The sequence below is a fragment of the Vulpes vulpes genome, chromosome 13 (assembly GCF_048418805.1).
Source record: "Vulpes vulpes isolate BD-2025 chromosome 13, VulVul3, whole genome shotgun sequence".
NCBI classification, from domain to species: Eukaryota; Metazoa; Chordata; class Mammalia; order Carnivora; family Canidae; genus Vulpes; species Vulpes vulpes.
This window is the reverse complement of record NC_132792.1, coordinates 134763404-134779120: the sequence shown is the minus strand read 5'-3', so window position 1 is coordinate 134779120 and position 15717 is coordinate 134763404. Positions and strand designations below refer to the sequence as shown.

The window sequence follows — 15717 nt, the reverse complement described above, 5'->3', positions numbered from 1 at the left end:
CATATATATTGAGGATTGTTAAGTCCTCTTGTTGGATAGATCCTTTGAGTATGAGATAGTGTCCCTCTTCATCTCTCACTATAGTCTTCGGGGTAAATTTTAATTTATCTGATATAAGGATGGCTACCCCTGCTTTCTTTCCCTATCACCTATTTCACCCATCTGAAATGCATCTTCCCTCTGGTAACCATCAGTGTGTTCTCTATAGTTAAGAGTGTCTATTGGCTTGCCTTCCTCCCTCTCTTATTTTCTGCCTCTTCGTTCATTTTATTTTTTAAATTCCACGTATGAGTGAAAACATATGGTATTTATGTTTCCCTGGCTGACTTATTTTGTTTAGCATAATATTCTCTAGCTCCATCCATATTGTTGCATATAGCAAGACATTCTTTTTTATGGTTGAGAAATATATGTACATATATGTCACATCTTCTTTATTCATTCATCAATTGATGGACACTTGTGCTATTTCCATAGTTTGGCTATTGTAGATAATGCTGCTATAAACACTGGAGTGCATATATAGCTTTGAATTGGTATTTTACTGTTTTTTGGATAAATGCCTAGTAGTGCAATTGCTGGGTTATAGGGTAGGTCTATTTTCAACCTTTTGAGGAAACTTCATACTGTTTTGCATAGTGGCTGCACCACTTTGTGTTCCCATCAACACCTGTTGTTCCTTTATGTTCTTTATTTTAGCCATTCTGACAGGTGTGAGGTGATACCTCATTGTAGTTTTGATTTGTATTTTCCTGATAATAAGTGATGTGGAGCATCTTTTCATGTGTCTGCTGGTCAGCTATATGTCTTCTTTGGAGAAATGTCTATTCATGTATTTTGCCCATTTTTTAGTTGGATTATTTGTTTTTTGGGTGTTGTATAAGTTCTTTATATATTTCAGATACTAACCCTTTATCAGAGATTTCATTAGCAAATATCTTCCCCCATTCCATAGGCTGCCTTTTAGTTTAATTGTTTCCTTTGCTGTGCAGAAGCTTTTTATTTTGATGAAGTCCTAATAGTTTATTTTTGCTTTTGTTCCTTGCCTCCAGAGATGTATCTAGAAAGAAGTTGCTACAGCTGATGTTAAAAGAGGTTTCTGTCCTATATTCTACTCTAGGATTGTAATGGTTTCCTGTCTCATATTTAAGTCTTTCATAGATTCTGAAGTTATTTTTGTGTATAGTATAAGAAAGTGGCCCAGTTTCATCCTTTGCATGTTGCTGTCCAGTTTTCCCAACATTATTTGTTGAAGAGACTGTCTTGAATATTCACTCCTACTTTAACCAAAGATTAATTGACCATATAATTGTGGGTTTCTAGATTTTCTATTGTGTTCTACTCATATATGTGTCTATTTTTGTGCCAGTACCATATTTTTTTGATCACTACAGCTTTGTAATATAATCTGAAGTCCAGAATTGTGGTGCCTCCAACTTTGCTATTCCTTTTCAAGGTCGTTGGGGGTTGTTTTCAAGGCTACATTGGGATTTTGGTGTAATTTTGATAGAGATTGGATTGCATTAAATGTTTAGATGGCTTTGGGCAGTATAGACATTTTAAGAATATTTGTTCTTCTAATCCATGAACATGGAATGCTATTCCATTTCTTTGTGTCTTCTTCAATTTCTTTCATCAGTGTTTTATAGTTTTCAGAGTACTGGTCTTTTACCTCTTTGGTTAGGTTTATTCCTAAGCCTTTTATGGTTTTGGTTCAATTGTAAATGGGATTTATTCCTTAATTTGTCTTTGTGCTGCTTCATTATTGGCATATAGAAATGCAACAGATTTCTGTATGTTGTTTTTATATCCTATGAATTTATGGAATTCATGTATCTGTTCTAGCAATTTTTTGGTAGAGTCTTTTGGGTTTTTTATATCAAGTGTCATGTCACCTGCAATTAGTGAAAGTTTTAATTCTTCCTTGCCTTGCTTTTTATTTTTTCATTGTCTAATTGCTGATGCTAGGACATCCAGTACTATGTTGAATAACAGTGGTGAGAGTGGACCTCCTTGTCTTCTTCCTGACCATAGAGGAAAAGCTCTCAGTTTTCCCATTGTGAATGATACTAACTGTGAGTTTTTTTGTATATGGCCTTTATGATGTTAAGGTATGTTCCCTCTAACTCTACTTTGTTGAGAGTTTTTATCATGAATGGATGTTGTACTTTGTTAAATGCTTTTTCTGCATCTATTGAAAGGGCCATATAGTTCTTATTCTTTCTTTTATTAATGTAGTGTTTCACATTGATTGATTTGCAAGTATTGAACCGCACTTGTAGCACAGGAATAAATATATCCCACTTGATTGTGGTAAATGATTCTTTAAATGTACTGTTAGATGTGGTTTGCTTTGAGACTTTTTGCATCCATGTTCATCAGGGGTATTGGCCTGTAGTTTTCCTTTCTAGGGGAGTCTTTATCTTGTTTTGATATCAGGGTAATGCAGGCCTCATTGTATGAATTTGGAAGCTTTCCTTCTTTTTCTACTTTTTGGAATAGTTTGAGAAGAATAGGTACTAACTCTTCTTTAAATATTTGGTAAAATTTTTTTGTGAAGCCATCTGGCCTTGGATTTTTGTTTGTTGGGAGATTTTTTATTACTGACTCAGTTTCTTTGCTGGTTATCAGTCTGTTCAAGTTTTCTATTTCTTCCCATTTTAGTTTTGGTAGTTTATATGTTTCTAGGAATTTATCCACTTCTTTTAGAATGTCCAATTTGTTGGCATATAGTTTTTCTTACTCTTCTCACAATTGTTTGTATTTCTGTGGTGTTGGTTGTTATTTCTCCTCTCTTGTTCATCATTTTATTTATTTGGGTCCTTCTCTTTTTGATAAGTCTGGCTAGGAGGTTATCAATTTTATTATTTTTTTTCAAAGAACCAGCTTCTGATTTCATTGATCTGTTGTATTGTTTTTTGTTTTGTTTTGTTTTTTAGTTTCTATATCATTTATTTCTATTCTAGTCTTTATTATTTCCGTCTTTCTGCTGGCTTTAGGCTTCCTTTCTTGTTCTTTCTCCAGCTCCTTTAGGTATAAGGTTAGGTTGTTTATTTGAGATTTTTCTTTCTTCTTGAGGTAGGCCTGTATTGCTATATGCTTCCCTCTTAGGACTGCTTTATTGCATCCGAGAGGTTTTGGACCATTGTGTTTTCATTTTCATTTGTTTCCATGTATTTTTTAATTTCTTCTTTGATCTCCTGGTTGACTTATTCATTGTTTAGTAGTATGTTGTTTAATCTCTGTGTATTTGTTGTCTTTCCAAATTTTTCTTGTGGTTGACTTCAGGTTTCACAGCGTTGTAGTCAGAAAATATGCATGATATGATCTCAGTCTTTTTGTACTTGCAGAGTCCTGATTTGTGACTTAGTATGTGATCTATTCTGGAGAATGTCCCATGTGCACTTGAAAAGAATATGTATTCTGCTGTTTTAGGATAGAATATTCTGGACATATCTGTTAAGTCCATCTCGTCCAGTGTATCATCCAAAGCCAGTTTCCTTATTGATTTTCTGTTTAGATGATGTGTGTGCATTGATGTAAGTGGGGTGTTAAAGTGCCCTATTATTATTATATTATTATCAATTAGTTCCTTTATGTTTGTTATTGTTTTATATATCTGGGTGCTCCTGTACTGGATGCATAAATATTTATAATTATTAGGTCTTCTTGTTGGATTATCCCCTTGATTATGATAGAGTGCCTTAGAGTGCCTTTCTTCATCTCTTGTTTAGTTTTAAAGTCTAGTTTGTCTGATATAGATGGATAGATAGATGTTGTGATAAAATATATCACAACAACAACAAATGATTTATTTGTAACACAGCCCAGGCTCCATCACTTCAGCACAGCATAGGAGTAGAAAAGAATCACAACTGTAAGCATCATTTAGTTTAAGGCAGAACTTCATGCCTCGGCAAACACCACACCCATGTCCTCCCAGAGAGCCAGCCCAGAGCCAAACTGAACACACAAACATGAAAGCCCAGAATGAAGTTGGCCCCAGCTTCAGAACATCTCATCACCCTTCCCCCACAGCCCTTCACATTACCTGGCTGCAGCCTTCTACCCCTCTACCCCAACCATGCCAAAAAACCAGCCTCTGAGCCACCAGAGAGCTTTCTTTGTGGGATAATTAACAAGGATTTAAGTGTTCTAGAACAATGCTCTGAGAAATCTATTGCTCCCTAAAAAGTTTAAAATGACTCCCCCCATTTATAACCCTAATCAGCAATGATAGATCGTCCTCTCCTCACCATAGGTACAGGCAGTTTTGAAGTGATTATCCTCAGCTTCATACTCAGATTTTCCTATAGACTTTATTAAAGACTATTCTCCTCACCCTAGGGTAGGAAGGTATCTCAGGTAATTTCCCTAGATTCAGAGGCTGAGAGGAAAAGCCCCAATAGCTTAGAAAAAGATTTCTTGTTTCCCTCCAAAGATTTTAATAGAGATTTTTGCCTAAACATTTTTTAACCCATCTGAGAAAAGTTAGTTTTAGAAAAGTTAGTTTTAGATTCAGAGGGCAATGCAGGCATAGAAGCAAGAAGTCTTTCTGATTAGGTACTAGTTTTGAGGATACAGAAGACAAGATAGAAGAGTATACAATCTCAAGTGGCTTTTTTTTTAAACCTAAAATCTTCTAGAAAGCCTCAAAAGATGGATACCAGGAAGACACCACTTTTGCAGGCCTTGGTAGGACAATTCCAAAAATTATACCATCATGGACTGGTGACTTTTGACAAGATCACAATAAAAAAGACATGAAAGTGGAACATCTCTGGAGAAACATCTTTAAGGGTCTCTGACTCGTGATTTGGCTTTCTTTTAATGTTGATTTGCATGATAAATGTTTCTCCACCCCTTCACTTTCAATCTGTGGGTGATTTTAGGTCTAAAATGAGTCTCTTATAGGCAGCATCTATATGGGTCTTTTTTTTTTTTTAAATCAATTCTGACACCCTGTGTCTTTTGATTGGAGCTCTTAGTCCATTTACATTATTGATAGATGTTGATTATTGATAGATATGTACTGAGTGCCATTTTAGTACTTGTTTTATCATTGTTCCTGGAGATTTTCTTTGTTCCTTTCTTGTCTTTGTCACTTTTGGTCTTTTCTTTCCACTCAGAGAATCCCCTTTAATATATCTTGTAAGGCTGGCTTAGTGGTCATAAACGCCTTTAGTTTTTGTTTGTCTGGGGAACCTTTTCTCTCTCTTCTAAATGATAGCCTTGCTGGATAGAATATTCTTGGCTATAGACTTTTCCCACTCAGCACTTTGAATATGTCATGCCACTCCCTTCTGGCTTATCATGTTTTTTGTTGAGAAATCTGCAGCTAACCTTATTGGTCTTCCCTTGTAAGTTAAAGACTTCTTTTGTCTTGCTGGTTTTAAGAGTTTTTATTTATCATTATATTTTACAAATTTAATTACAATATGTCTTGATGTTGGCCCACTTTTGTCGATTTTTATGGGAGTCCTCTCTGCCTCCTGGATCTGAATTATGTTCCCTAATTCTTTTTTCTCTCTTTTGTTCAGCTTCCTTATTTTCTATTATTTTGCCTTCTATATCACTTATATATTCCTCTGCATCTTCCAGCCTTGTGTTCATTGCCTCAAACCTGTTTCCAATCTCAATTATTGCATTTTTTCATTTCTGACAGATTCTTTTTAACTCTATTATCTCTGTGGTAAGAGTCTCCCTGAAATCTTCTATTCTTTTCTCAAGCCCAGTGAGTATCCTTATGATGTTGCTTCAAATTCTCTATCAGACATGTTACTTTTTCCTGTTTTGCTTAGATCTTAGATCTCTGGCTATGACCTTATCTTGTTCTTTCATGTGGGAGAATTCTTCTACCTTGGCATTTTGTCTAAGTCTCTGCTTTCGTATCTGTATTAGAAGAGTCAGCTATGTTTCCTGCTCCTGAGAGTGTCCAGGGCTTGGCACTTTAGGGAATATCTCTGGTGTGTGTTGTGCCCACTCTGCTCTTGGTGTTTTGGCTGCTGTATCCTTCAGGACAGTTGTCTGCAGAGGCTCTGTGTGCCTGCTGTGAGCACTCTTTGGTCCTTGGCCAGAGTGTAGTGAGTTTCAATTAAGTGTGCTCTGGCCTATTTGTTATATGAGACCTAATACTACTTTCACTAGAATTGAAGCTTGCAGAGCACTGGTTGGGAGACATCGTGTGGGCAGGAGTTTTTGCTGGCCTTGTGAGGAAGGGGCTGGCCATGCTGGGACAGAGGCAAACTGGATGGAGGGCAGTTGTGCCAGAGCATGGGTGGTGGGGCTTGGTGTAAGCAGGTTAGGCAGCTACTGGGGGCACTGTGCTGCCTCCTGCAAGTGGCTCTGTGTTTATGCTGAGGGGTAGGGTTGGGAAATGGCACCTGCTGGCACCTTTGTTTCTGGAGGGAGGTGTGAGTCCTGCCTCTCAGGTATATGCTCCAAGAGGAGAGAATCATCTCTCTTGTACCCCAGGCATTCTTCAGATGCTATTTCTACACCATCTGCCCCCAGGTTGTTTGTCTGCCTTCTCTTCAGGAGTAGGGCAGCACCCTCAGAGCTTCTATCCCAGTCAAGCTGGATGACCTTTAAAACTCCAGTCTTTAAGCCCTACTGGTTGCAAGAACTCACGAAAATCAGGCCCTCTCATCTTCCCAGCCAATAGCTTTAGGGAAGTGCTCTCCTTGTGCATTCCCCTGTGTGCCTCTCTCTCTCATCTTTTTCTGTGATCAGGGCTCCCTCCTCTCCAGAGCAGTTGTGATCTGTTTCTCCCCCAAATCATGGCTTTGTACTTCCTATCCTCCTTGTGGCTTCTTTTCCTTTAGTTGTAGACTTTGTTTTGTCAGTCCTCAGGTTGATTTCTAGGAAATTTGGAATGAGTTGATAGCTATTTAGTTATGTTTGTGGGGACAAGACAAGCCTAGGGTCCTCCTACTCCTTCACTATCTTCTCTCCCTTCTCCCAGGTTAACCATTTTAAAAATTAGATTTGGAAAATGGTTTGTTTTTTTTTTTTTAAGTAGAAAGGAGATTTCAGAGGAAAGTTTATGTTGACAGTATGAAAGGGACCAACAGTTAAGTAATGGTTAACAGTGTAGGAATTAGGTGGATTTGGGATCGAGTCCTGGTTCCATCAACACAGGCTCGGTGACCTTGAGCAAGTTTCCCAGATTTGTGGAACCTCAATTTCCAGTTGAGGATTGAGATGATACTTAGTAAAATACCTGCCAGTTAGCAAAAGCTCAATAAATGTTACTCTCCCTCAAAGCCTCTTCTTCATAGGCTATCTGGTGGATTTCTGGGCAATCTGGTGGTGGCAGTATCTGTGGTCTGAGACTCCAGGAAAGATCTAAAGAGCCCAGTGCATCTGCTGACAGTGTTAGGGCCTATCATCGTTTGTGACAAAATTGTGTGAATTAGCTGGAGAAATTGCTAAAAGTTGCTAGAAATCCCCAGGACACGCCGACCATCTTCCAGTCAGATGAATTCCAAACCTGCTGCTAGGAGGGAGAAAAACCCCTCAAAAAATGTGAATTGAGAACACCTGCCCACCTCCCAAGGAACTTTAATCTGCAGGTAGAAGTACAGAGTTTCTTGATAATGGCCAATTTCCCACTCAGGGATTTCTTTTTGTCATTTTGCTCCTGTTCCAGGAGACCCCAGCAGTATAACATTTAAAAAATATTTTGGGCGGGGGGGTCCGTTATCACCCTCTCCATCTTGCATGTAGAGAAATCAAAACAAAGGGAATAGCATGTTAGGCAAAGAAGTTGGGTGATGTCCCCAAAGAAGTTCTTTTTAAAATGGAGTATTAGATTCCTCATAATCTTTCCTGAGGATTTGCACTTTATATCTATAGGCATCATGTGGGAATTAATTTGGAGTTCAAACAAACCTGTGTTTTTGTAGAGATGTGGGTTCTGTGAATCCCCAAAGGAAAAGTATCATAACCAATATCTGAGTTCCTTCAGTTTTCTTTTGTTCAAGGAATTGTCCTAAAACCAAGTCAACTAAAGGCTAACTAATATTTGAGTATCACTTACAGTGTTTCCCAAATCTATCTGACATTACATGAATCCCTTCCATGCCACCCCAGACCTACATAATCATAATCCAACCTGGAAGTTGCATCTTTTAGAAGTACATTAGGTTCCTGGGGTTATTAGTCAAATTTGAGAAACAATCTCCAAGGGACATACTGCTCTTAACTCCAGTTTCTAGAGAAGGACACTGAGACTCAGAATGGTTAAGTCAACTGACCCCGAGTTACACTGCTATTAAGTGGCAGAACCAAGACCTGCAAAAGTGGTTGTGTTTTTGCTTCTACACGGTGCCTCTCTAGACCCCATCATGGTTTCTAAAGGCTTCTTCAGAGCCTCCTGAGCAGCTGTGGTAAATGCTGGTGGCAGACACACTTTCCCATTTCCTTTGTGGTCAACACTGCCTGCAGTTGCTGGGGTTTCTCCCCAACCCTGCAGTCTCCAGGGCCATTTCTGTGATGTCTACCACCTTGGTGGCTTTGTATGGCTGCTGCTGAAAGCAACAACGGTGGAGAGCACTTTGGTTTTTTTTTTTTTTTAATTTATTTTTACTGAAGTTCAATTTGTGGAGAGCTCTTTGATCAGTGTTCTTATCCCTCCCAGAAATTACAAATCCTTTTCTCATTCACACGAAAACTAATTTCTCCTTCAGTATATTATATTCAAGCAGTGTCCACAAAACAACCCTTCTGCCTCAATTTACTTAGCAGAAGCTGGATTTAAAAATGTGGATTAAGATAGAATTTTGTTGTTGTTGGTTAGTTGAACAATGATTCCCTTTGGAGTACTTATTCATTTTTTGGTTCTAACTAATTGTGTGTTTTGTTTTTTAGTTTATATTGTATGTACAGGGAATATCACTAATGACTATAGGAATAAATTCATACATGATGGCTCATTCAGCCAGGACATTAGGTAAAGTATATCTATCTTTCATTAACTGGGAAGAATAATGCAAATAGATTATTGTTGGGAAGTCATGGGGATATTTCTTATGGAGTTCATGGAATTGATTATGAAATCATTCATTCATTATTTATAGATGCTGTATTAATTGGGATGTTGGTTCAGCCAGTTTTACAGAAACCTCATTCACAGTGGGTTAAACAAGATAGAGAACTTTCTTTTCCCCTTGATCAAAATGTCCAAAAGAGTGGGATGGCTCTGCTTTTCTTTTCTTTCTTCTCCACTCCCTGGGGTGTTCTTGTCTGCAGGATAGATGCTAGCTCACTACCTCTACATTTTCAATCCAACCAACTAGAGAGGGAAAATGGGGAGATGGGTGGCAATGGAAAGTAGGGAGCTTCCTTTCAGGGCACAGACTAGAAATTGTATATATCATTATCACTTAATTCCATTGGCCAGAATTTTGTCACAAATTCTGGGTAAGAGAAGCTATGAAATATAATCCCTATCTGGCTTGCCATGTACTCAGCCAAAACTTAGGGATTCAGTTGGTAAAGGAGGAAGGGGAAGATGGATTTTGGGAGACAGTCAGCAGGCTGTGCCACAGTTTCCGATTTCCAGAAGACATTTGAGGCCATTGATAATAAAATGCATAATATGATAAAATCACACATAGACACATTGTCAGTAGAGAAATCTAGGATAATTGGTGGCAGTACAGTCAACAGGGAAGGAGAGGGCTAGATGAGATTATACAGTCTTAGAATAGGGCCTCAATATCCTATGGCCTGGTCTTTAGCTATGCTGGTGCATAATTTTTTCAGTATCTAGAATTGATCAGATTGTCAGAGATTTACATATGCTGCATTCATAGGAAAATGTGGATAAAGGAGAAAATCTATTAATTTATAATGAGGATGATTTTTTTCTATGTCTTGAAATTATTGCAATCATTATTCAGGATGCTTACCTCTAAGTACCAATTTCCTTGATAAACAAAACTTGTAATTAGAAGATTTCTTGGGATGTGTGGAACTAATGAGAGGTCAATGGAAGGAGGATATTGAAGGAGAATTCTTCTAAACAGGGAAATAGTCTGGTGAATTTACTCTTTCCTACCCATGAGAGATATCATCTCTCTGCTTGTGTCTTTTTTTTTTTTTTTAAGATTTTATAATTATTCATGAGAGACACACAGAGACAGGCAGAGACATAGGCAGAGGGAGAAGCAGGCTCCCTGGAGGGAGCCTGATGTGGGAATCAATTCCAGGACCCTGGGATCGCGACCTGAGCCAAAGGCAGATGCTCAACCACTGAGCCACCCAGATGCCCCTCTGCTTGTATCTTTTCATAGTCATGCCCATTCCTAAAACTGCGCCCCACCAGCGCTATAGCAGAACTTCCTGTTACTGGGCTAGTAAATGGGACAGATTTTTGGTAGCTCTCCTTTCCCCCTAGTTATGGATTTGTTCTTGTTCTTAGTAGAAAGGTATGCTTGGTCAGTGAAAGCCTACGCTGGAGAATAAATGAAGTTAATTTGATCTTTGAAAGCTTTCTCACATCTCCCTTCCCACCAATTTCCTTAGACTCCCAGGTATCCAGATCCACTTCATTCTCTTTGCTTAGGATATAACATCTGGATTTCTTCCACTTCTTTTCTTATGATTCTTCTTATTCTGACAATCAAAGGCAAGATCAACCAGGGGTTTTACTATCATGGTAATATATTTTTTTCTTCTCTGTTTCTTCCTTTAAAAATTAAAAAAAATTTTTTTTTTTTGTTTTGAGGAGTGGGGAGAGGTAGACAGAGAGGGAGAGAAGGAGAGAATCCCAAGCAGGCTCCACACACCCCAAGATCATGACCTGAACTAAAAATCAAGAATTGGATGCTTAACCACCTGAGCTACCCAGGATTTTTTATTGTAGTAACTAAACCTCAAAATTTTCATTATAAAATAAAAGTAAATGATAAAGTCTTTCTCCTCTTAGAATCCGTACTCATCCTTTCTAGAAATACTGTGTGGCACACATTTAATACCCTCCTCATACTCTTCCAGGATCATCTTAAACACAGGGAGTTCAATCAAAGGTATTGGTGACACCAAGTGGTTCACATATACTCATGTTTCCCTAGAGAGCAACCGGAAAGTGGCTGTTTCTCCACCATATGGGTACAATGTAATTACGCAAATGAGAAAAATTTCTTCTTGTGTGGTCTTAGCCACGGGAATTTTGAATCTAAAGCTGACAACGTCTAACTTCAGCCTACAGTAAAATGCATCTTTGTTCTGGACCACAGTGTATCAAGAGGGATATGCCTCTGGACCTGAAAATTTCAAATACCGTCATTGTACACAGTGTCCCATAGAGAATGCAGTAAAGTTAAACTAAACATTTAGAACTCATTTTAACTCTTTATGAGACCTTTCATGTGCAATTATGAAAAGAGGACAATTTTATTGAGATGGAATTCCAAATGAGCAGACTAAGTTCATTCACTAATTAAATTCTTTTTGGTGAGTGAACCTCATAGCAATAACTTCAAATTCATACCTCAGGAAGATACAAACGGCTACAAGTTTTGGGACATGTAGATTTGCTGGCCAGAAAACAGATGTACTAAATTGAGGGATCTCTATCGCAGTGAGCTTTAAATTTAAATTTTTTAAATTTTAAAAATTTTGTATAAAAGTCATTTGGAGAGCTTGTTAAAATGAAAATTCCAAAGTCAATCTGATTCTCTAAGTATGAGGCAGAGCCAAGGAATTTGCATAGTTTAATAGACAGTCTTCCTACCTGTAGAAAACACACATAGTCTCTTATACTTTGAGAAATACTGATTGGGGACCCTGAGGTAGTAAGTCACATCTCTTGTTAATGGGAATGAAAGGAAACTAACAAAGCATCCCTTAGCAGTTGAGTCAGATAAAGTTGAGCTATACGGTCAGAAGAAGCAGCTAGTTGGGTAATTTTCTGGAAAATTTTGGACCAGTTTGTTCTTGCTCTAATCACTACAGTTTAGCTGTGTAGGTGATTCACTACAGCAGTAGATTTCATTACACCTTGTAGGATTTTGCCTTTTCTTGCCACCTTCACTGTATTCTACTAAGACCCTTGTTTTTTCTGGTCACAGGTTTGTGTGCTATTTCCCTCCCAAGGCAAATGGCCATGCAAAATGCCATTAAGCACATTCAGGAGATAATACAGAACACGATAACGCTATTCAAAACAGAAAAAATTTTGACAAATGTTAATTGGACCTTAGTAGAAGAAAAAACAAAGATTGAATACATAATTCCTGTGAGTTGATACTTGGCAAAAAATAGTCCTCTTTCTCTCTTCGCTCTGCCTCTTTTGCTTTCGTTTATTATACAAAACTTGATTCTGCTAATAAAATGTCAGAAAACTGAGGAGGGGGAATTTACTTACTAACTTTGCTATCTTGGTGAAAAGACTTCTTTCAATCCTCTCTAAAGAGAAGGTCTTGGTTATCTAGCTTTGTTTGCCAAATACAGGAGAATTGGTGTTTTTATACACTGGCTGATTTAGTAACTACGAATGGTTTCTGTTTTTGACCATTTGAGGAGCTGAGCAATTTGTCTTCATGTTATTATAGAAAGCAGAAAACACAGGTTGCTTCAGAGAACAGTCAAGCATAGACAGGTTTGGGGGAGAATCTGACTTGCAGATCTCCCCAAATGAATTGTTACTTTACCACAATTAAAAAGCAACATTTCTTTAATGTGAAGAAGAGGGACTCAGTTATACATAGCCCTTCATTTTAGCAATTCTGATTTGAGTTATTGGAATCTTTGTTGAGTCAAGTGTTTGACAGCTCCTATTTATTTTAGCTGATTTTTAACTTTATCTACTTATGTTTTTAAATTTAGTCTGATGCTTATGTTTCACATGATGATATAGAGGAGGAGTCCCTAACCGAAGAAGTTTTAATAGAAGAAGCCAGATTGCATGTAGCTATAATACAAATGGTTGGTACAATTCATAAAACTGCATTTTATTTATTTTTAATTTGTGCAATGCTCTCATTTCTTACATAAGGTTTCAGGTGACTAGAAAAATATTTTTCACCTTTGGACAGCCTATTGGTTATTAACATTTGTTTGCTTTATTCAAGTTAAAAAATAACAATAAGGGTCTTAGGCTTTATGTTCAAGTCACAAATCTTATTCTAAGTCTAGATATTTTTAGCAGTTCACTTTTGAGGAGGTCTGAATAATATTTGGTGCAGTTTATGTACTTGACTAAACATCTTCAAATGTTTGAAACTTATAAATTTAATGTATTTGAGTTACTTTTATACAAAATTCTCTTAAGTGCTCATTTAACTCTTGAAAATCTAATAATATAAATCTAGTGAATCAAAAATTCTCTTAAAATATTTAATATTTAAGGGATGCCTGAGTGGCTCAGTGGTGAGTGCTGCCTTTGGTACAGGGCATGTTCCTAGGGTCCTGGGATCAAGTCTCACATCAGGATCCCGCAGGGAGCCTGCTTCTCTCTCTGCCTGTGTCTCTGCCTCTCTCTCTGTTTCTCTCATGAATAAATAAAATCTTTTTAAAAATTAATATCTAAGTGTTTTTATATAAAGATTATATTAAACAAATACATTTATATATTATTTTATATTATATATATTATTTATATATTAAAAATAAAGAAGATTACTCGGTAAAAATCCAATTTAATTAACTTACCAAATTACACATTTTAAATTGGTGTTATATACTAATAGGACACACTTTATTCAATATTGCAAGTACACAAAAATATATCCATATATTCATTATGCCCAGAGTCCATTTTTAAAAATTTTATTTTAAAGCTTGTTATTATGAATAATTTTTAACATATACAAAAGTAGATATAATGCTGTAATGAATCTCTATGTACTCATCAGCCTTAAAAACTAACATGACTAACCCTGTCCCATCTGCAGCCTCAGTTACTACCCTACCTTCCATATTATTTTGAAACGAATCCTAGATACCATATTATTTCATCTGTAAATACTTTGTTATGTATCTCTAAATTTTAAAGTCTTTAAAAACAGTAAAATATTAATATTGTACCAGAAATTAATAATAATTGCTAATAACATCAAATATTGAGTCAGTGATCAAATTTCGGATGGTCTCATTAATGTGATCAATGTGTATTTTCAGTTTACATATACATATTTAAATATTTATTTGTTTATTTTGGAGAGAGAATGAGCAAGAGGGAGAGGGGCAGATAGTGAGGGAGAGAGAATCTCTTACAGACTCCTCACTGAGCATGGAGCCCAACACAGAGCTTCATCTCATGATCCTGAGATCATGATCCTGAGCCAAAATCATGAGTCAGACCCTTTATCACCTGAGCCACCCAGGCACCCCTCACAGTTTATATTTTTAAATTGAATTCCAGTACAGCTCACACACTGTAATTAGTGGATAAGACCTTTTAGTCTCTTTTAACCTATAAATTACTTTTTTTTTTCTGTTGAAGAACATATTTCTTCTTAATAAAAAAATTAATATTATATTTTCCTTCTTTTAAACATTTGTAAACTTAATTTAAAATGTTCTTGGAGTTTGAAAGTTTCTTATCTAGAGGAGTACAGTATGGCCACAGATTTTTTGAAGAGCTTCCTATTAAGAGGTGGTACTTCTAGCCCTCCCTACTACCCCCATCTCATTGAATTTGGGCTGTTCTGGTGTCTTATTTTGCCCAATAAAATGTTTCAGAAGTAACTTTGGGAATGTTCTTGAACCTATGCTTTGAAAAGATTTACAGCTTCTTCTTCTATTTTGAATACCACCATGTGAGGAGACTGGCCTGCCTCTGAAGAATGAGAGGCCACATAAAAATAAACTGAGGCATATATCCAAGAGTCAGTACCCTACTACTAGACTTGTGAATAAGGCCATGTTAAATCAAGGGTTGGGGCAATAGACTCAACCTCTCAATGATAAGAGTTGCAAAGAATTTGTGGCCATATTTTTGTTTGTTTTTTCTTACATGCTTTCCCCCACCCAGTTTTATTGAGTAATAATTGATATACATTACTGTATAAGTTTAATGCATACAGTGTCACAATTTGATTTACATATATTGTGAAATGATTACCATTGTGGCTTTAGCTAACATCCATCTTCTCATATAGACACAAGAAAAAGAAAAAAAGAAGAAAAGGAAAGAAAAAAATTTAGGACATAACCTTATTTATTGGTATCACAATGTGCTTGCTGGTCACAAATATTTATATCCTTCCTATTAACAAAATACACTCAATCCTTTTCTAAGACCCCACCACCACACACACATACCAAGCTTCATTCTATTATGGTATCATGGTACTCAAAGTCCAGTATCTCATGATCTGCATTTGGTCTAGGTATGCTGATGCTCCTCGATTGCATCTCCTTAAGTATGATTTCTCTTGAGCTGGAGAGAGCTACGAACTAAGAAAAAAGTTATCTGTTCCCCACCTCACTCCCCAACATTTAGTGCCAATCAACAGCCACTTCTGTTCAAGAAGGGGAAGAACAGGAAGTTCTGATTAATCACTGGTCCATGGCAATTCTGAAATTCAGCTGGGAATATGCACTAGTGCACCTTATTCTTTACATTTCCATAGGAAACGATCTATATTTGTAGCTGACTGGCTTTGTCAGCCTGATTTCTGTTGGTAGAAACTTGTGATGTTTCTATTCATTTAGAATGGTTTCTATCTTTTTTAGTCTAACCTGGTACAACTTCCTTAAAAACTT

At 36.9% G+C, this 15717-nt stretch overlaps 1 protein-coding gene across 1 annotated transcript in view; it reads left to right on the top strand.

The window, feature by feature from the left end:
• SLC9C2 (solute carrier family 9 member C2 (putative)) overlaps window positions 1-15717 on the top strand; it is a 98515-nt gene that overhangs the window by 38557 nt on the left and 44241 nt on the right. The window contains exons 10-12 of the mRNA XM_026001276.2: window positions 8872-8953; window positions 12078-12244; window positions 12835-12933. Coding sequence (XP_025857061.1) covers window positions 8872-8953; window positions 12078-12244; window positions 12835-12933 — 348 coding nt within the window. The remainder of the gene's footprint in view (window positions 1-8871; window positions 8954-12077; window positions 12245-12834; window positions 12934-15717) is intronic.